At 34.9% G+C, this 22,769-nt stretch overlaps 2 protein-coding genes across 2 annotated transcripts; one reads left to right on the forward strand and one right to left on the reverse strand.

Moving 5' to 3' along the window:
* The first annotated feature begins 5,918 nt into the window (after positions 1-5,918).
* On the forward strand, positions 5,919-14,638 carry LOC112516678 (beta-galactosidase 1). The gene is made up of 19 exons (XM_025123866.1): positions 5,919-6,283; positions 6,413-6,508; positions 6,584-6,696; positions 7,408-7,474; positions 7,589-7,681; positions 8,578-8,721; positions 8,842-8,930; positions 9,112-9,217; positions 9,303-9,390; positions 10,301-10,419; positions 10,521-10,685; positions 10,886-11,058; positions 11,161-11,270; positions 11,471-11,580; positions 11,952-12,062; positions 12,413-12,523; positions 12,871-13,076; positions 13,611-13,947; positions 14,164-14,638. The coding sequence occupies exons 1-19, from the start codon at positions 6,092-6,094 to the stop codon at positions 14,272-14,274; spliced, it is 2,541 nt and encodes an 846-aa protein (XP_024979634.1). The 5' UTR covers positions 5,919-6,091; the 3' UTR covers positions 14,275-14,638.
* A 966-nt stretch (positions 14,639-15,604) lies between these two features.
* On the reverse strand, positions 15,605-21,397 carry LOC112516655 (transmembrane 9 superfamily member 7-like). Its single transcript, XM_025123822.1, has 7 exons — positions 21,210-21,397; positions 19,317-19,481; positions 19,092-19,201; positions 18,217-18,325; positions 18,024-18,136; positions 17,370-17,520; positions 15,605-17,095 (listed from the first exon to the last, which is right to left on the reverse strand). The coding sequence occupies exons 1-7, from the start codon at positions 21,321-21,323 to the stop codon at positions 15,938-15,940; spliced, it is 1,920 nt and encodes a 639-aa protein (XP_024979590.1). The 5' UTR covers positions 21,324-21,397; the 3' UTR covers positions 15,605-15,937.
* Positions 21,398-22,769: the final 1,372 nt, after the last annotated feature.

Here is a 22,769-nt window from a genome sequence, read left to right on the forward strand (position 1 = left end):
GTATTGCTCAGTTGTCCGATTTCGTTTAGAAAAAAACGTATCTTGTACCCAAATCGACACAACCGACTTTTCCACGTGCCAAACCGCACTGTCTTTTCCACATAATCAAACTGCAACTTTAAAAACCTTTGATCCACCTAAAAATATATCCGTTCGATAAAAATCTAAAATCCACCGCTTACTGTTACACGCAACATTTATTAGAGAGATGAAAACATTTGATCGTTTCGTGAAGATTACGATAAACCTAAATTTGTTCAAAGATACGCTACTTTAAATCCATAAATAACTTATGCGCAACTCCAAATGGATCTATTCTACAGTTTCCGATTAAAATTTGTATTTTCTTTACAATTTTTTTTAAATATTTAAACGTATTAAAATTAAAAAAATAGTTTTTACGCTAAAAAAAACTATAACATATAGATGCATATATATCGTGGACCATGTCGACCCGCACGTAAGTAATTAATAAGTAACATGTTGTCACGTGTGAAAAATCAACTGACAATAGCTGGATTTTGTAATTTCACGAATGACATAAAGACGTCAAATAAAAGTTGAAAATGTAATAAATACCAAAAAGTGTCAATTGATCAAATAAGAAAATCGACAAATATTTTCAATGTTATTTGAGTCTTATAGTGTAATTTTTTTTTTGAAGTATATAATATTTATATACGGCAAATAGAACAAATAAACTCACACATCCTCCTCGTATTTGATGAGGTTTGAACTCTTGACCTGTTATAAGGCTAAAGACTCATATACCTCCAGGTCAAATGTCATTTGGTTCTTATGGCAATTTGGTTGTATCTTAAAGCAAGTTTTGTTGTTGAATAAGTGACGGACCCATAATTTTTGCTGAGCCGATTCATCTTTTGATCGAATTTCGATGAAATTTTAAGTGTGTTGGTCGATTTCGAAAGACATTTATAATTTTTTGGTTTTTTGCTTGACGTTGCTTACATCTTCTAACATCCTCAAAAGATGCAATTTTCATGCCTATAAAAAACCCTAGTTGTGAAAATAAGTTGAGTGGGTATCTAAACGTCTGCTCAGACATAAACAGATCCGTCATGTGTCAAACTGTATTTATTTCGGTCCCGTTTTAAGTCTTTTACATGTTTTATTTTAAGACTATTGCACTTCGACCTTATCTTAAAAAATGCTTTAAAAGAAAACCAAAAATCAACGAAAAGTGGTTTGAAGTCACAATCTATTAATCATAACTTAATGAATTTTAAATTATTTAAAAAAAAGATATTAAAAGATATTTTAATTTGAAGGAGATTTGTATGTTGAGGACGAGGGTATAAATGGAATTCAGTTGTACGAGGCAGCTGTAGTTTACTCACGGACCACAAAGTCTCATTTATGGTCTTATTAGTAATTTACTTATCTACCCTTTTATGTTTTAAAATTATTTTTACATGATTAAATAAATATTAGTAATTTATTGATAAAAATAAATAAAAAACATGTTATTCGATTCTCGTACAAAAAACAACAACAGTCTTAAGACAAAAATTCAAATGTCAAAAGGATTATTTAAAAAATTATATTTTAATTATTTATATTTTTTCAAATTTTTATTATTTTATTTTCCCTATAAAGTTGATTTTTATTTATTTTAAATGGTTTTATTTCAAGAGACAAATACACAGAAAACCCATGTATTATGAATGAAATGCCCCAATTTGATGGGGAGCATTTGGGTTAAAAAATTTAAAATATGTCTTTAATTTTTTAAATAATTTATAAAAAGCATTTTTTAAGTATATAATATTTATATACGATAAATAGAATAAATAAACCCACATATTCTCATCCTATTTGGTGAGATTTGAACTATTAGCCTTCTAGAAGGATAAAGTTTCACATACCGCTAGGTCAAAGTACCGGAGGTTCCAGGTTCAAATCCAAAGAGGAATAAAAATTCTCTTGTGGCCATGGAGGTTCAAATGTAGTGACACCAAGCTATCTGCAAAGCAGGTGGTCGTCTTGAAATTAATCGACTCGCATAACGGGTTGGATATTCAGGTTAATTAAAAAAGAGGTTCTTTATCTAATTTATAAAAGTGTTGGATTTTTATAATAAATAAATAAAAATTCTAACTCATATTTGTGCATCATATACCAAGACAATAAACAATCAAATACTTAAATTATATCTGATTGACAGTGTAATAACCAATCCCACATAAATAAAACAAGATTTATGAGCGTATTATAGGTTTAAAGTTGTGAGATACCAATAACTTTTATCATATTTTTAAATTTGAAGTGGGTTAATCTGTTGCTTTGAGCTATTGGGAATTACAAAACGATATCATACTCAATATGTATAGTATCGTGATGGTGGGACAAGACCTCATCAAATACGATGAGTCCCTGAAAAAGGGATGGTGGTTGTAACATTAAAAGATAATTTTTTTTTGTCAAACAAGATTCACCTATTAACGATTCAGATATTACCTTTTAATAGAATTATTAAGAGGTAAACAAACAACCCTTGAGTTTGTTTTTCCCAGCATTTTTCAATAAAAAAAATTCCAATAAACTATAATAATTATTTAATTTTTTTTAAATTTAAGAAATATTAATTTTTTAAACATATTATGGATTTTATAATTTATAGACCCAAAAACCTAATGCCGTGACAGGGGGAGATAATTGCACCAAAGGGAAGCAACACGCGCAAATTTAATTATTTGAACCGAACCGGGTTTTTTATTTAAATCATTAATGATTAGGGTTGGGACTATATATGAACCCACCCACTTTTTACGCTTTAAATCATTTCTCATCATGCTACCGAAAATTTAGTAAGAACCGAGCCGCCCGGTTCATCGATCCAAATCACACCACTTAAAATATGGATCTGAAAAGCGTATTTGATTTAAGTCAAATATGAACAACCAGTCCTGCTCGAACCCATATTTATATATATATATATATATATATATATATATATAATCAAATGAGAACTGTTTTGTTTATAATAATCGTGAGATTCAATCTCAACGACAAATTAAAGATTTAATTAAGAAACTAATAATTTTTGGTAATTTTAACTTAAAATATTAAGACATTTTAGAAATTTTAGAGATATCCTCTCTCATCTCTCTTCTCTCTGACGAACTTTATTCCAATTAATTTTATGTAAACACAAGATATACATTGTGATACTTACAAATGATATTCACTGTGATACCCATATATACATACAAGATGCACAATGCAATACCCTTTGTAAAACAATGAAAATAACAAAAATGTATACTATGATACATTTCAAAAAACAAAGAAAATACATTGTGATACACGTGAAACATTGTGAACGTTATCACTATGATACACTTTGATTCACAAACGTCATATCACGTAATTGATATACAAAGTATCAAATTTTAATTAAATATTTCATTCAAAAAAAATTATTAAATATTTTAATTAGTTGTCAAAAATAGAATTACTATATTACCCTTTTAGCTTATTTAAAAAATATCTCAAACGAGTGGTTCACATTGGATCTTACGGTTACCACAAGCTAATCAGTTCTCACTTGAATGGACTCCTATATGTGTGTGTATATGTATGTTTGTCTATGGGAAAAGTCTAGCAAATTTTCAATGGATTTTTTGATTAAAAAGTTTAAATATTAAGTTTATGGATTATTTTTTTGAACAAATACATCATTGAACTATTTTTGACGTGCAGTTCAGATGATAAAAAAAATTATACGACTTTATCCAAATACAAGACAAGTCCTAGATTCAATCTCAATCCCTTATCTAGCCTCAACTGCTGAGTAGACTTTCACTACATTAGCCACAACTGTCTCCTCCACTATTGTCAATCGCCACCACCACCATAATCCACCATCTTCACGTCCTCCACAACCACCACTGCCTTTACCTCCATAATCACCATCGGCCATCGACCACTACTATCTTCGACCACCACTACTACTGCCATCAAGTATATCAAATTTTCATTCTAAATTTCAATCATTATAAATGTACGTATTTATTTATATGAAAAAGTGTAATTTTTTTTATAAATTAAATTATTTGATTATTACTTTATTTGTGTTAATTATAATTATAATATAATATTTAAAATAATCAAATAACTTTTGGGGATAACTTATCTAATTATGTCTCATTCAATTCTAGTCGTATCAAACACCAGACAAACATTTGTTATGTCCCGTGCAGTCATATCATATCTGCATACCAAATACTACCTAACCAAACATCCCTCGACTATTATGATGGACTTTTCAAGTAACAACACAAAATAATTGATTTATGAATTAGGAATTGATGATGGTAGTAAGAGTGGTACCGTACAAGAGAATAAAGGTGTATAAAATAAAAGTACGTTTTTACAGCCGCTTTTCAAACCCACAAGATTCCCTTTTTTAACCATGATGCTACAGCACCAGTTGACCAAAATCACATGTTACTATAATTAATAACAGAATAAATTTTATAAAATAATATATAATATTTACATACGCCAAATGCAACAAATAAATAAACTCACACATCATTCTCACGTATGGTGGAGTTTGAACCCTTGACCTACTAAGAGGCTAAAGCCTACGATATCGCTAAGCCATTGGTTATTTTTTTCTCTTTCATATGCGAGATACTCTTTTATTGCAAAAAAAATCCAGAACAAAATAAATTTAAATTGAGAAGCTAAGGAAAATGACCCAAAACATAATTTAAACTCGGGTATATGGTGGGAAAAAAACAATCCAAACCAACTATATTAAGGGAAATTTGTGTTACCATTATAGTTTTCAAAATATATACAGTTGCATAGAACGAGATCATGATATGATGACATATTTCACGACCCTATAAATTTTTACACTACGATGAAGGAAATAAGCGGTAGCCCATTCCACCGTATGTCCATATCCAATTGAGTGGGTCTGCCCCTGACGGAGAATGCAAACATGAATCGGTGGCTTACTAATAAATTGCATTTTAGGGATGGGAGTTGGACGAGGAAAGCGAACCTAAGTCACATGCCGACTAAAACTCGAACTTTAAATGTCGATTTAAGAAGAGACAGTAAAAGTGGTTGTAGTAGCTTTGGGGTGGTCGCCCGTGGGAGTGACGAGAACGTGTTGTTCGCGAGCGATGGGTTCATAGCGAAGCCTTTCAACCCAGTCGTTCTTGAATCGGAGGCTATTCACAAAGGTATTCGACTGGTATATGATAAAAAAACGTGGGTAATTTCAGCACTGAATCTAACTGCAACAACATCGTTACTCATATTTAGATGGAATCACTTCTAAAATCAACAACTTAATTCCTACCAGGGTTTTCTCGGGGTTTAAAGCCGAACATAGAGAGGCTGGTAAGTAGTCACTTAGTTTGTGCAACCGTTTTCCATCTAAAAAGGCCATATTAAGGTTCAAAATATGACGTGAAGACGAAACTCGAGTAAGTCGTTGACTAAAATATCGCATTATAAAAAGCCAGATTAAGGATGAAAACGAGATAGAGATGAAGCTGGGTTCCCGTGAATACATAATTATTTATCTTGATTTTATTTTATAAAAAAATAATTTAAAATATTTAAATATACCTAGCAATTTATTAAAAAAAAATCCATAATTATATTTTTAAAAATTCATAATGTAATTAATTTAGATCTCTAATTTTAAAAAATGATTAAATATTAAATATTAAAACAATAAAAGAGGATACTTCCTGTAACTCGAATTTTATTTAAAATTCAGAGAATATTTCTTAATTAGTTTATAAATATTTATAAAATATAAAAAATGAGTCCGCGTTGCTACGACAGAAAAGTAGGACCCAATCTTGCTTGCTTAAATGCAGCTCCATAACACTCCATTTTTTCTCAACATTCACACACCACTCACCAAATCCATGATTTTATACACAAATCAAAACTAGAATCTGTTCTTTTACTTCATAAAATCAATCACTCGACTGTGTTTCTTGATATCTTTCTTTAGATTCAAAGAAAGAGTAAAGTGGATAAAAGCTAATTAAAAGGGCACAGACAGAGGATTTTGCTTTGTTTTCAAGGGTTTCTGATGGATTTTGGGTTCAAAAAACTAGGGTTTATTGGAATGCAGAAGGTTTATTTAGTGTTTTTGGTGTTATTGGGTTCATGGGTTTGTTTCTGCAGTGGGTCTGTTTCATATGACCACAAAGCTATCTCCATTAATGGCCAAAGAAAGATTCTTATTTCTGGATCTATTCATTATCCAAGAAGCACTCCTGAGGTACTGCTTATCAATGTGCTTAATGGGTTTTTCTTGTTATTTATTTTTCCCCCTTTGTTTGTAAGAATGAGCTTTCTGGGTTTATTTATGGCTGAATCTGTTTCATATATTGTGATTATGATGTTGCAGATGTGGCCAGAGCTTATTCAAAAAGCAAAAGAAGGAGGGTTGGATGTGATTCAAACTTATGTTTTCTGGAATGGGCATGAACCCCAACCTGGTCAAGTAAGTGTACTTAAAAAAAAAATATTTATTTATTTAGTAAATTGTTTTCTTAATTTCAAGATTTCTTTTTCCCAGTATTATTTTCAGGATAGGTATGATTTGGTGAAGTTCATTAAGCTAATTAAGCAAGCTGGAATGTATGCTCATCTCAGAATTGGTCCATATGCTTGTGCTGAATGGAACTTTGGGTAAATATTTCAAGATTTCTAAAATTAGTAATCTGTGCAAATATTTTCACAATATTATATATATATATATATATATATATATATAGATAGATAGATAGATATATAGATAGATATAGAGAGAGAGAGAGGATATAGGGGAGGTTCAAGGAAAACCCAAAAAAAATGAAAAATCGAGAAATCCTGGAAGCCATTATTCTGGACGGCATGCACACGCGCATACAAATAATTGAAGCCGTTTCTCTGTTTTTATGCACGTGCATATTTTATGCACATGTGCATACCTGGCAAATTGGTTACCAGGGGTTTCTTCATTTTTTCATCTTTTTGTGGTTTTCTCTAAACTTGACCCTATATGTATATATATATATATATATATGTATATATATATATGTATATATATATATATATGTATATATATATATATATGTATATATATATATATATAGTTCGTTTCAAATGCAACCTATTACATTTATAATGGAAATGATGAGAGTTAATTTATTATGATTTGAATAATTATGGAAAATGAATAAAGTTCATCAATTATGATCAATAATTTATATTAGAAAACAATCAAAACTTCTATGAAATCACATATTCATCAAATTAAATGGACGGTTGAGATTGAGTTGTATTGGTTGTACAAATGTAAAGGGTTTGTATAATAACCCATCTCTATCTATTAACCTTCTTTTGTGATTTAAATTTCAGGGGGTTTCCTGTTTGGTTGAAATATGTTCCAGGAATTAGTTTCAGAACAGATAATGGCCCTTTTAAGGTCTGCCTCTCAATCTTTCATATAAAGTTATAATTTTTTTTCAATTTTTTTAAGAAATATTTTTCTGGGTATTTTGAAATGAGTATGTAATGATGATTAAATCATATACTGTAGGCTGCTATGGAAAAATTCACAAGACACATAGTGAATATGATGAAAGCAGAAAGACTGTATGAGACTCAAGGTGGTCCAATTATTTTATCTCAGGTACTCAAACTTACCCATTAAGACAACTTTACTTCTAATTTTTACAAGAAGAGAATGAAAGAAACCAAAGGGTCAAGTACCAGGAGGTCCCATGTTCAAATCCAAGGAGGAATAAAAATCCCCTTGTGGCCACGGAGGTTCAAATGCGGTGACTCTGGGATATCTGCAAAACAGGTGGTCGCCTTGGGATTATTCGGCTCGCATAGCGGGTTGGATATCCAGGTTAATCAAAAAAAGAAAAAGAAACCAAAGGGTCATTGCCTCATTGGGCCGATGGTATCTAGGTTACTGGTAGAGCCCAACCTCTTTAGAGGTCAAGGGTTTAAGTCAAACTAAAGGTGACGAGTGTGTGTGAGTTTTGCTATATATGAAATATTGTATACTTCCAAAAAGGAAGAGAATGAAAGGAACCAAAGGGTCATTGGCCCAACGGTATCTAGGTTTCTGGTAGAGCCCAATCTCCTTTGAGGTCAAGGGTTCAAGTCTCACAAATGGTGGCGAGTGTGTGTGTGAGTTTTGCCGTATATAAAATGTTAATAGGGAAATTTATATAAATAGCCATTTTCTGACCCAAATTCACTTTTTAGCTATTTTTTAACCCCAAATTCACTTTTTAGCCAATTCTTGTGCAGAAGGCTTACACATATGCATAAGGATTGGTTTTCTGAATAAGGGTTCTTCTCATTATTATTCTGGGTGAGAACCAATCCTTACGTATATGCTTAAGCCTTGTGCTTAAGGATTGGGTGAAAAGTGAATTTGGATCAGAAAATAGCTAAAAAGTGAAACCTTATTTGCTGATTGGCTATTTCTCTCAATTTCCCAATATTATATTACTTCCAAAAAGGAAGAGAATGAAAGGAACTTGTATCTTAGTAAAAGTTCATGTGAAACAGATTGAGAATGAATATGGACCATTGGAGTATGAACTTGGATCACCGGCTCGAGCCTACGCAAAATGGGCAGCTCAAATGGCTGTGGGTCTAGGCACCGGGGTTCCATGGGTCATGTGCAAACAAGATGATGCCCCTGACCCAGTTGTAAGTGCACCATTTTGACTTTTTTCTTGACCCCATGTGTCTATTTATGTAGTGCACATGGACAATTTGACTTTTTGGAATTCTAATAGCAATTGGATCTTTGCTTTGTTATCTTGACAGATCAACACTTGTAATGGTTTTTACTGTGACTATTTCTCTCCCAATAAGAACTACAAACCCAAAATGTGGACTGAAGCTTGGACAGGATGGTAATTTCACACTTTTCGTCCTTAAAATGATACTCTTTTTGCATCTTTTTGGTTGATTTATTCTTTACAAAATGGAAAAATGTGGACTGAAGCTTGGACAGGATGGTAATTTCACACTGTTCATCCTTGAAATGATACTTGTTTTGGTTGATTTATTCGTTACAAAAATGGGAAAATGCAGGTTTACTGAGTTTGGGGGCGCGGTTCCTTACAGACCAGCTGAAGACTTGGCTTATTCGGTTGCTAAGTTCATTCAGGGTGGTGGATCTTTTATTAATTACTATATGGTAAAGTTAAATGTTATGATGTAAATTTATTCCCTTTATTGCCCTTTGCTCGATAAATATCGTGTAAAATTTGTTGTTTTGATAGTATCACGGAGGAACCAATTTTGGTCGGACTGCAGGTGGCCCGTTTATTGCCACAAGCTATGACTATGATGCCCCTCTTGATGAATTTGGTATGACTATTATGCCCCTTTTGATGAATTTGTTATGACTATTATGCCCCTGTTGATGAATTTGGTATAGCATAGTAGCGACTAGCGTGCATGCTTATGGTGTTTCTTAATTGAAATTTAAATGTAAAGTGTCTAATTGTGGTCAAGGTCAAATATGGTATTTTTTCGTCCCAAAATAAATACCCACAATAAAAAAGGTATACAATTTTAGAAATTTGTGATTATTACACTTTTTATATCACCAAATGACAATTTTACCCTTGATAACAGAATTCGGGTTCTTGTTCAAGCATATGGGTTCTTATAAGAACCCGTGACTGGACAAGAGTCTATGACCTGAAGTGGAGAGGTTCTTATAAAAACCTCCATTGTGGATGCCTTTATTTTGGGACATACTAAAATAGAAATACTGACACTCATTTTAGAACAGAGGGAGTGTTTAAAGCGTTTTTTTGGTCAAAACTTGTCACATCGTGGACGGATGGTTACGTATGTTGCTTTTCTAAAAGGACATATAGGTGACAGAACTCGCTATCGTTCACAAATGCATCATATCACCTTTTACACTCGTTGTGATTAGTGGTTATGATGCAACTTGATTATGCATGCTACTTTTAAGACGGAAAAATTTCGAATTTCTACTACCATATCCCACGAAAACGACAATAATTTGTTTCTTGGGAAGTTCTAAAGTTAAAAAGCACGTAGTTTTCCAATTATCTTCATTACAAGTCAACTGAAAGGTATCGGATTTCACCTGCAAAGATTCTTTTATTTTGTCATCATCAACAGATATCATCGTTAAGAAAACGAAGTTGAAACTACCCGTCTGTTTCATTGACTTGAAAGTCTGGTCTTTGTGACGGGTTTCCCTACGTAAAGTTAGTTACTAAATTTGGATAATTTACAGGACTAAAACGGGAAGCGAAGTGGGGACATCTTAAAGATTTGCATAGAGCGATAAAACTATGTGAACCCGCGTTAGTAAATGGCGATCCCGCTGTTATCACACTTGGAAACTATCAAAAGGTTGGATTTTTATTCACTTTATTGGTTCACAATAACTTCATTTCGCATCAGCAGCGGACCCCAGTGGACCCCACCTCTTAAATTTGTCGTTTTTCGCATAGGCATACGTTTACAAATACAAAGCTGGAGGCTGCGCTGCTTTCCTTTCAAATAACAACAGAGCGGCTTACGCAACAGTGAACTTCAGGAACCAACGTTACAATTTGCCACCTTGGTCGATCAGTATCCTCCCGGACTGCAAGAACACTGTTTACAATACGGCAAGGGTGAGAAAGATTATAAAAATGTTCATTATTTTCGTTCTAAAGATGTGTCAAAGTTAAATGTTTGCGTTTATTTTGGGATGGAGAGTTCGGGTTATATACGTAAATGGCTGCGTTTGGGTGATTTAGTTAAACGAGTTTTCAATAAATACCCTGTATATAGTTTGGTGATGAAGGCTGCTAACTGTGAATTTGAATTATAGGTGGGTGCACAGACAGCGCTGATGAAGATGACCCCCGAGGGGAACGGATTTGCTTGGCAGTCATACAACGATCAAACCGAATCATATGACGACAACGCGTTTACAACAGTCGGGTTACTGGAGCAACTTAACGTCACTAGAGATTCTTCGGATTATTTGTGGTACATGACAGAGTAAGTGCAACATTGTGTGGGATATACGGGTTTGGTTTGATATAACAGTTAATGTTAGATATAGAAGAGTTATGGGCTTATTGTTGCACTTCGTCTACTCAGTGTCAAGATTGGATCCAACGAGGGGTTCGTGAGAAGTGGGAAGTGGCCGACACTTACGATCCAATCTGCTGGTCATGCTTTGCATGTTTTCATCAATGGCCAACTATCAGGTGAGAACTTTCGAGATAACAACGAGATCCTTATTTAGGTCATTACTTAATCGAAAAAGGCGGTATACTACTTTGGGGTAGAGGTCATGTCTGCGTACATCTTACCTTCAATGGACCCCACCTCTAGGTGGGATATACTGTGCTCGTTTATTGGGAAACTTGCAAAGTTCATCATATGAATCTATTTGCTTTTTTCACAGGAACCGTCTATGGAAGTCAATCAAATCCAAAAGTAACTTTTAGTAAGCCGGTAAATCTAAGACCTGGTCTGAACAAGATTTCGCTACTAAGTGCTGCAGTTGGTCTCCCGGTATAACTCTCTCTCTCTCTCTCTCTCTCTCTATATATATATATATATATATACATATACATATACATACAGGGAAAACCGCAAAAAATGAAAAGTTGAGGAACATCCTAATAACCATTCATGTATATGGTATGAACATGTGCATATAAGTAATTTTTTGGGTATTCACATGTGCATAACATGCATAAAAATGAGGAAACATCTTCAATTACTTATATGCACGTGTGCATACGGTATAGATAAATGGTTATTAGGGTGTTCCTCAATATTTCATTCTTTTTTGGGGGTTTTCCCCTGAACCTCAGTCGATGCAAATGTATGTGAATCTTGTGGGTGTTGGTGACTTATGGTTCTCTTATTTGATTTGGTAGAATATCGGTAAGCATTTTGAGACATGGAATACTGGTGTTCTTGGTCCGGTCACACTCTATGGTCTCAACGAAGGAAAGAGAGACTTGACATGGCAAAAATGGTCTTATAAGGTTTGTCCTTTAGAAACTTTCCATTGTATGGCCCTCATCCAAATTCTTGTGTGGGTGTGTGTGTATATGTATATATATATATATATATATATATATATATATATATTTGTAGGGTCTTCACTGAAATGGCTACTCTACTCTTCGAGGTAGAGGTCAGGTCTGTGTACATACCACCTGCTGACCCACCTCTGAGTGGGACTTACTAGGTTTGTTTGATTTGGTATAAAATAAGTGGGATCTACGGTCACATCTTTATTTTCAAGTCAAATCTTGTAATTCGAAATGAAAATGTGGAACGCTAAATGACGCAAGCCACGTAATTCTTACTTGAACTTTGAATGTCCCACTAGGTTGGGCTTAAAGGCGAAATTCTAAGTCTTCACTCGCTTATGGGTAGTTCATCCGTTGAGTGGATTCAAGGTTCGTTTGTGTCTCAACGACAACCATTGACATGGTATAAGGTAATTCCCATTTCGTGCTTAAAGATTTCTTGAAATCATGTTACGGTACATGGTACACCAAACCTTTACTTCATACTTCCTCTGTCCCATAAGACATTATCACTGATTCAAGTCCCATCAAGGTCAGTAGAGGGTTTGCCCGACTGTTAACTTCAGGACCCCATGGGATTAGTCGAGGTGCACTCAAGCTGTACCAGACACCCATGGTTACCAAAAGAGATATCTTATATGAATCTTTTGGTAACTTCCCTTGAAACCTTTCCGGAAAAGGGAAATTGCAATTTTTTAGGGACATCCCAAAAAGGAAAGTGTTACTTGAATTGATATATGTTCTTTATGTCCCGAAGACTATCTTCAATGCTCCGGGTGGGAACGAACCTTTGGCTTTGGACATGAGTAGTATGGGCAAAGGTCAAATATGGATAAACGGGCAAAGCGTTGGACGTCATTGGCCCGCATACAAGGCGTCGGGTTCTTGTAGCACTTGTAGTTACGCCGGCTATTTTAGCGAGAAAAGATGCCTAAGTAATTGCGGTGAAGCTTCGCAAAAATGGTAAGAAACCAATCTTTTCGTTGAATCTTGAAAGTTCGTGTAAGATGATTATAATCGTTACTCCCTCCATCCTGAAATAAGTGTCTGGTTTCGAAAGGAAGTGTCTACTTTCCAATTCTACCCTTGAATATGAGATGGAGAAATTCATTTACTTCCATTATTATTGAAGGGTAAAATTGTCATTTATTTAATTAAAAATGGTTACAATTACACATTAAGTTCTCTAAGATGATTATGATCATTACTCCCTTCGTCCCAAAATAAGTGTCCACTTTCAAAAGTAAGTTGTCTTCTTTCTGGTAACACCCTTAATTATGAGATAGAGAAATTAATTATGCCCTTAAAATTAAGGGTAAAATTGTCGTTTAGTTGATTAAAAAGAGTAATAGTTACACATTTTTTAAACTGTATGTCGTTTTCACAGTGGGAATTTATTTTGGAAATGTCAACTACCCTCCTTTTGAAAGGGACATTTTAGGGATTTCTAAAACTGTGTGCCTTTTTCACTACAGACATTTCTAAAATTTGTTTCAGGTATCACGTGCCGCGGTCATGGCTTAAACCCAGGGGAAACTTGTTGGTCGTTTTTGAAGAATTGGGAGGAATCCCGTATGGGATATCATTGGTGAAAAGAGCGGTTTATAGCGTGTGTGCCGATATATACGAATGGCAACCTTCATTGATGAATTATGAAATGCAAGCTTCCGGTAAAGTCACGAAACCCCTAAGGCCGAAAGCGCATCTTTCGTGCAGCCCAGGCCAGAAGATATCGTCCATTAAATTTGCTAGTTTTGGCACGCCGCTCGGGGGTTGTGGTAGCTACCGCGAGGGTAGTTGTCATGCCCATAACTCGTATGACGCCTTCAATAAGGTACTTGCTTCCTTTTCTGCTTCGTAGCTCCATAATGGTTTGTGTCTTCACGGAAATAATCGTTATACTCTTTGGGGTAGAGGTTAAGTCTGCGTACATCTTATCATGAGAGCCTCTTAATCATTCTGACCACTTAATCATTCTGCACCAAACCATTCAGCAATTGTCAAACAGTCCCTAATGCTTTTTTTTCTTTTGGTTTTGGAATAATTGCAGTTATGCATTGGACAACAATCATGCACAGTACCTGTAACACCTGAAATATTTGGAGGTGATCCATGCCCAAAAGTAATGAAGAAGCTTTCAGTTGAAGCCATTTGCAGTTGATGATGATGATCTCAAAATTGGGTTTTTAATTTTTATATTTAAAATTTTACGAAGATCGCCATGACCAAATGACGGGTTTTTGCCGAAGGTGAAGTTGTACAGATATGCAACACACCGATGTGGTTCAAAAGCATCGTTGTTATGTATACGGAACATTAAAGATTGGTGTATATATAAAGTTCGTCTGCTTGCGAATTGTTATTTAAGCGGGTCGAGACTCGAAATTTGAGTCCACGAGCTTATTATTGTCGTTTTCGTCTTTGTTTTCGTTATTCGTAGTGAAATGTTAAAGCTTCTGGCTTTCATGTCTTTTGTCAATGTAAAACACACACTTGAAGATTGTAATATTTCATCAAATTTATGCCATTGATGTTGTGTTCTTATGGTTTTGAGCAGAATGAGAAAAGATTTCATTTTTACAAATATACCCTTTATTTATTTTATGGCAAATTACGATTTATGGGTAAATGTGTAATTTTATAGCATGTGGCTTGTAGGTTGTAGCTCAGTTGGTAACGATGAGGTGGGTGATTTATCTAAATACAAGATAAGTTAGAAAAAATGTATTTATACAAGGAGTGTTAAAATGCTGTTTCTAATTCTAAAAGATGCTAGGGGGCTTTTACCCAAACGCTTACCTGGTATGCGTTTACCGATAAGAGTCAACATTTTCACTTACTTTATCGGGTAAGATTATAGTCCGTCAAAACGGTATCATATACAATAATTTACTCGGTAAGTGTTTACCGAGTAAGACTCGCTGTACTTATCATCGCTCTCACCGGGTAAGATTGTCGGTCCTTCCTATGTTCATCCAGTAAGATAAATGATATGGTAAGCACTCCGTAAACGACCCCTAAATCTAATTATTTATAAATAATACTCTTTTCGTCCCAAAACAAATGTCCATAATTGAAATGATACAATCTTAGCAAACATAATTATTAACTTTTTTGTTAAATCAAATGAGATCTTTACCCTTGTTTCATTCTCTCTACTCACACCTCTTAAATACTAGTGTATTTATTAAGGGTAAATTTGAGAATTTAGTTATTTACTTTTAAAAGTGGACACACAAACATATATATTTTAACTTGTTGTTTTGGAACGGCAAAAGTATATTTAATGTACGGGGACGGGGACGGGGATGGGTCGGGCCTGCCATCACGTCACCTGGCCCCTTACCCAGGATTTTACTTCTAGAGATCCCCATCTCCACCCAGAGTCCCCGTTTTTACAACGGATCCCCGACTCCAGTGAGACGGGTTCACCAGGTTTCCCAATGAGACAAGTCACATTCCAAATAAACTCTTCCAAAACAAACCAAAAGTTGACCACAATCACAAATGGTTTAGTTGCTCATTAAGCTTGCAAATCTATAACAAAATAACAATACTTTCTTACACTTGCCTCTAAATAGGATTCAAATTGATTAACCAACACAACACAACACATAATTCTATCAAATCCAATATAAGATACAAAAATTCAAAATTAACCGAAAAAAAATCGCTACCCACAACAACTCCTTTCGAAAATTTTGTAACACATTTCTTTTTCATCGTGTAACCAACTAGACTGGACTCGACTTGACTCAACTATTTCTCGCATTCATTTCTATTTCCAATTTGCTCCGTGTGAGATTTGTTTTCTCTTGTTTACATCAATCTATCTTCACAGATGAATAGATCTTATGGACAAACCATAAGCAAGCGTAGAAGCCAATCGTGCCCGTTAACACAAAGAAGGAATACGAAGCGATCAACATGTACCCGACATACAGAATTCCTGAAACCAGTTTCGTGATTTCCAATTTCGTGAAGTAGTAGAAGATCGAGTAGAGAAAGAGGTACAAAGCCGATGAACCAGCGGTGAGGTAAGCCCGCCACCACCAATGATAGTCTTCGCTGCATAACTGGAAGTAGCAGAGGACGACGGTTATCTCGGCACACGTGATGATCAAGATCACGAAAACGATGAATAGGAACCCGAATATGTAGTAAAACTGGTTCAACCAAATGGACGTCAAGATGAAGAATAGCTCGATGAAAACCGCCCCGAATGGAAGAATTCCTCCGATGAGAATCGAGAATATGGGCTTCATGTACCAAGCTTGTTCGGGTACTTGTCTCGGGATTTTGTTTGTTTTAACCGGATCTTCGAGGGCAGGTTTCTTGAAACCCAAGTAACTTCCCACAAAGACCAACGGGACCGAGATCCCGAACCATAAGCAAACAAGCGCGATCATGGTGCCAAACGGTACCGCTCCGGATGATTTCTCTCCCCAAATTAACGCATTTAGAACGAAGAAAATCGCGAACAAGATACCGGGAAACATGAACGACGTTTTCAAAGTGTTCTTCTTCCATTCCGTGCCTTTGAACATTTTGTATAAGCGAGCGGAGGAATAACCGGCAAATAAACCCATGAAGACCCATAAAAGAACCATGGCGGTCATCAGGCCACCACGGTTGGAGGGTGACAAGAACCCGAGTGAAGCAAAGATCATGGTCACAAGTGTCATTCCGAAGATCTGTACGCCGGTTCCGACGTAAACGCAGAGTAATCCGGAATATTCCGGAGCCCGGAAAACGTCTCCATGGACGAGTTTCCATCCGGTTTCTTCTTGAGCTTCTTCTTGTGTGTCCAGTTGATTATAGTTTGCAATATCTCGGTAAAGTGTTCTCATCATGATCATGGCTACCATCCCGGAAAGGAAGAGAACGATCATCAGGGAGTTAATGATCGAAAACCAGTGGATTTGATCATCGTTCATAAGAAGATAGGTGTCCCAACGTGACGCCCATTTGATATCGCTCTCCTGGAAAGATCAAAATGGATCAGAAGTAGGGTCATTGGTACTTTAACTGCATACTGTAAGGGAACGAGTTGGGATCATGCGAGACCACAAAATAACACTGAATATTCAAAGCAAAACACTGTAAAGGTCTATTTTATCTTCACAGTGTTTTTGTTGTGAAGTTCAGTGTGTTTTTGTGCGTTCACAGTTGGTCTCACGGATCTCATGAAAATAGGTTGGTCTCACGAGGACCCAACCCATAGGGGAACTACTAACTGTTCATATTAGATGGTACCTTGAAAGTAACATCGTATGTAAATACGACCTCCTTATCTGTATCGACTTCTTGAGGTACGGTGCTTCCTTGAATTATATTTTTGGTATTTTGGTTGCATGTTACCAATTGAGGGTTCTTGTCGTCCCACTCTTTATACTCGTGGCTGATGCTGTAAGCATGAGTCGGAAAATAGGTTCATACCGATAAAAAGATAATTTAAGGAGAGAAGCAAAATAATGCTAAGAAGGCATCTCTTATTTATATATAGACGAAGGATCGTGTGAGAATATGAGTTAAAATGAGAAGTGTAAGAAGGGATTTGGACCCTCTATCACTTTTAAATAGTGTTCTCTAATGGTTCAGATTAAGTCCCAAAATAACCCATGAATTAGCTTAGAAGGGTATTTTCAGTTGATCTTCAACTAGGGTTGATCCAAGGGTGAAGATCCTTTCTTACCCTTCTCAAGATAACTACCATTCTTAGCGGAAACCAACTCAATATAGATATATAATTTATATATACACAAGTTTTTTTACTATTATTCAATGAGTCAATGATATTAAACAATTTCAATTAGGTTATATACTAAAAACTAAAACGTAAGACACTAAAATGATAAGAAAAATCAAATATCATGTTACAAACATAAAGCAGGAATGAGAAGCGAAAACCTGTTTGGAGTAACTTCGAATCCAACAATTCGAGCAGAATCAGTCTCAAGATCCTTGTGATACATGACTCTAAAGCTCAAATGATTATTGATGAAATACTTTTCCTCTTTGCTCTGAAGTAAAACGAGAGATTAAATTCACCGCATTCTGGATCGAAGAAGTGATCAAGTAAAAAAAAATCCGATCAACTTACCCCGGCATAGTTTCCCTTAAAACCAACACGAAAACCGTGTTCGTAAGTGTTTGACTGACTACCATCCCGTCTCTGTCTAAGAACAGCAACCGGGAGGTTGTCTAAAATCCTGCAATGTATAGCAAAAATCCAATGTAAGGCATTATGTATATTGGTTTTTTTGCAGTGACGTATAAAGTCACAACTTTTTTCCAAATGTTTGATCTGAATAAGTGCTATTTCAATAAAGATTTGGATTTCATGGAAGGATTTGAATCTTTGGTGATTTGGAATTTTAGAAACAAATTATAAATAATTATAAAAATAAGTAAGTTACCTTTTTATTAAGGGAAATTAATAGAAATAGCCATTTTCAGTGACTAAATTCATCTTTTAGCCATTTCTCTTTGGAAGTTTCTAAAATATCACTACCTCCGCAAGTGACACCTCTTCAACTTAATTTTCACTCACTTGTGGAGGTGTCACGTGCGGACCTGAGTGAAAAGGGAACTTTTTTTTGTCTTTTAGCTACCTCTGCAAGTCACTGAGGTGCCACTTGCGGAGGTAGTGATATTTTGGAAATCACTATAGAGAAATGGCTAAGAGATGAATTTGGTCCCTGAAAATGGCTATTTCCCTTAACTTCCCTTTTATTAATTGATTATTACAAAACAGGTGCTTTTAACATATTTCAAAATATTACTACAAACAAATCTTATAAAATCCCACGAAATACCAACTACATTATGGGATTCCTAATCCCATGTTTGTGGGATTTCAATTCCAGACTTTCCTTTAAACCAAAACGAATATTGAAACGGAATCCAATTACAAATCCCACAAACCAAACAGGCTCTGAATGAACATTCCGATTAAGTAGGGACTGTGGCACATACATGTTTACTCGGTACTCATCATCAATTTTTTCTTTGAATTTCTTTGCGGTTTCAGCATCAAGCTTTACTCGACAACCTACTTTGCATGGTTGTTCTTCCCTCATAAGAAACTGAAACGGATATTCAAAACTTAGATCATAATATGCAACCGGAAAAACGCGAACTCAAAAAATAGAAAAGTGGTCAATTTAACCTTGACCAAGAATTGGATGGGAAGGTCCTCACCGTGTAGACCGAATTCTCAATGCGGTCACCTCTTAACACCTCCCCCAAATTTTCGGCACTGTTTTTAACGTGTGTAGGCTTACAATAGTTCAAGTAATAGTACTCATAAGGAAGTTGCGTTTTCGTAGAAGAAAGCTTGTTGACTTTCACTTGAAGAGGATCACCCTGGTAAGAAGATTCGCAATTCGTTAACAATTAACCAAAGATCAAAACTATATAATATTTATATATGACAAATGCAACAAATAAACTCACACATCCTTCTGGACCTCCTAGGAGGCAGAGACGTTTTTTCAAGTGATGGCACCATTTGACTATAAGAAACAAATATAGGGATATTTTTCACAAAATCATCATTGGTCTGTTGGTTAGTTCACTACTTTTCATATTTGAGGTCCTACGTTCAAGTTTTTTGTTGCAATTTTTTTTCAGAAACATAATAAATTTGAAATTAAAAGCTAGAAACTAAGAAAATGACAATAACAAGATTTGAACTCATGTCTGGGGTGGAAGGAAAGCATCGCAAACCAACTCTATCAAGGGAAACTTGTGTCCTCATTGTAGATTCAAACTATATACGTCGGCACACAACAAACTGATAATGTGACACTTTTCACGACCCTATATAATTTTTTTTTACTACGGCGGAGGAATGAAGCGGTGGCCCGTGCCGCTATATGCACTACACACGATCCGTCCCTGCTATGAGGCCAAAGGCCCTTTGGTAAGATAAACAATCTTAATGCACAAAGCGGCTACAAAGTCCTTTAGTTAAAGATATCAATCTTATATAAGCACCATATCAGAACAAGTTCAGAAATTATAGAATAAATATAAATCAAACACCTAGGTGGGAAAAAATTAGATCTGCCAACAGTCTTCTTTCTAATTAGCTTATAGCTTATGATATGTATAAATCGAGCTTACCTCTAGGGTTGTAGGTTTGAGGTTAAAATTGAACTTCCTAGTCAATTTTGAATTTTTGCCTATCGCTGATTTGGTATACACAGATTTGCTGTTGGCAGATCTAATTAGTTGAATGTTGCATGCTTAATGATGAAGAATGGTGTTTTAGTTGCTTGTATGGTGCCGGATTTATAGTATTGAGAAACCAAGTCGTAGATGTGCTTAACGTAATTGTGCTTTATATTGATAAATGCACCCCCTACCAATTAATTTCCTCGTCACACGCATCAACATCAAGACTTAAACTTACTTTCTATGATTTGACCTCACATAAATAGGAGTGCATATAGCAACACCCATCTACATATCCTTACACCATCAGATTCAAACAGATCAATAAATAAGGTGGTCAACAAACAATATGTTGACTACACCACCACTCATCACTTACACAGATTTGTACTTCACGAATATTAACCATCATTTGCCACTTAGCTGATCTACACTTTACAATGAGTAATCATCACTTCCCAATTAGAGATGCATACACCCCGGAACTCAAAAGAACACTTATCATTTCAATCACCCCACAATTACTTTAAACACATTCAGAACTTTCTTTCTCAATACCATAAATCCCGCATTACACAAGCAACTACAACACCATTCTTCACCATTAAGCAAAAAACATTCAACTAATTAGATCTACCAACACAAAATCTACGTCTACTACAGATCAACGATGCACAAAACTCAAAAACGGAATAGAGAGTCCTACTTTAACCTCAAACCCAAACCCACAACCCTAAGCATAAGCTCGATTTGTGCACATCATAAGCTATAAACTGAGATCCTGAAGTAAAATCAGAAAACATTCGTTTTAAACACATCGAAAATGTCGATTCGAGTTACATAAACCAAATTACATCAGACGAACACACTAGATCCAAAATTCAAACAGATATCGAGGAGTTTCAGAGTACGTACCCTTTGGAAATCGCGAGGAGCAACGCCGGGGAGATAGAATGATTCAGAAGATGAGATGAAGAAGACGATTAGAATGAAGATAGTAGAGAAGAAGCCATTGGAGCTCTGTTCCATCTTCTTCGAGATCTCGATGGAGTAGAGCTGGTAGGAGGTACAAAGGGTAACGAATCCGTGTTTTGTGTGTTGTGAAATTATTATAGACGAGCTCATAAGTATACTTCCACTCCCATTTTTGCTATTTCCATTTAGAGTAAAGTGCAAAATTTTACCCTGAAGTATTGATAATTGTCAATTTTGGTCCAATAAGTTATTTTTATTACATTTGGTGCACACTTGAAGGGGTTTTTTTTTCCCTTGAGTTGCCAAAATCATATCACTACTCTGTCGACAATAACGAGACTCGATTATCAATGTTTACATGAATAAATTAAAAGTTGTAAGTGAAATTTAGTCTTTAGGGACTGTTTATCAAACACTTACATGGTAAACGTTTATCTGCAAGAGACATCACATTCAATTATCTTATCGTGTAACATTCTCGTTAAGTGAAAAAAAAAACAGTTTTAATAAATTATATTTGGATGTATTAATGGTTGAAATACACAGTTTCTTATTTGAAGGTGAAACAAATACGGTTAAGTTCAACGTATATGTGTGTAGTCTGTTTACCATTTTACATAATCATGAGTGATTTTCTTTTGAATTTGTAAATAAATATTTTCTCTCTCTTTTTTCATAATTCATTAGGGGCCGTTTACCAAAAGCTTATCTGGGTAAGTGTTTACCAAGTCGCATTACCTTACCAGATGAATATAGCTATGACCAAAAATCTTATCCGGTAAATGAGAACGACGACTTTTATCACAATCAGCACTTACCAGTAAATTGTTGCATACAATGCCGTTTTGGTGGACTAAAATCTTATCCGGTAAATACGTGATAGTGTTGAATTTTACCGATAAGCATTTACTGGGTAAGCGTTCGGTAAACGATCCCTAAATGTATAATAAAATTTGAAAATTAAAAAATAGGAAGAAAAACAAATATCATTGTCATGTGATGTATAACTTAGCATTACATTATCATAATAGATGGAGGAAAGAAAGTTATAAGCCAAAATATACAAATATAAAACTTTTGGACCAATACTGAAGGTTGTTAAATAGTTGAAGGACCAGTTTCGAAATTTAGTCATCTACTACCAGCAAGTCTTTAACTCCTTGCCATTTGAAACACCGACACGAAGTTACCACCAAAGTCATAATAAACAAGAATACTTTAATTTTTACGAAAAGAAAATTTTAAATTATTTATTAAATATAAATTGTCTTATAATTATAAATACTTAAGTACACGTGCCTGTTTTCGTGCAATCATTTTTACATTTGAAACTTTATAACAAAAAATTATGAATGTAACTTTCATAGTGTTTTTGCTGTGAAGAATCAACATTTTTTACCTTCACAACATTTTGCTGTGAATATTCAAGTGTAAAAAATTGGACTTGCGAGTCTTACAAAAACATATTGGTCTCGCGTGAATCCAACTTCTATTGTTCGA

This window comes from Cynara cardunculus (genome assembly GCF_001531365.2).
Source record: "Cynara cardunculus var. scolymus isolate 2C chromosome LG 8, CcrdV1, whole genome shotgun sequence".
NCBI lineage: Eukaryota > Viridiplantae > Streptophyta > Magnoliopsida > Asterales > Asteraceae > Cynara > Cynara cardunculus.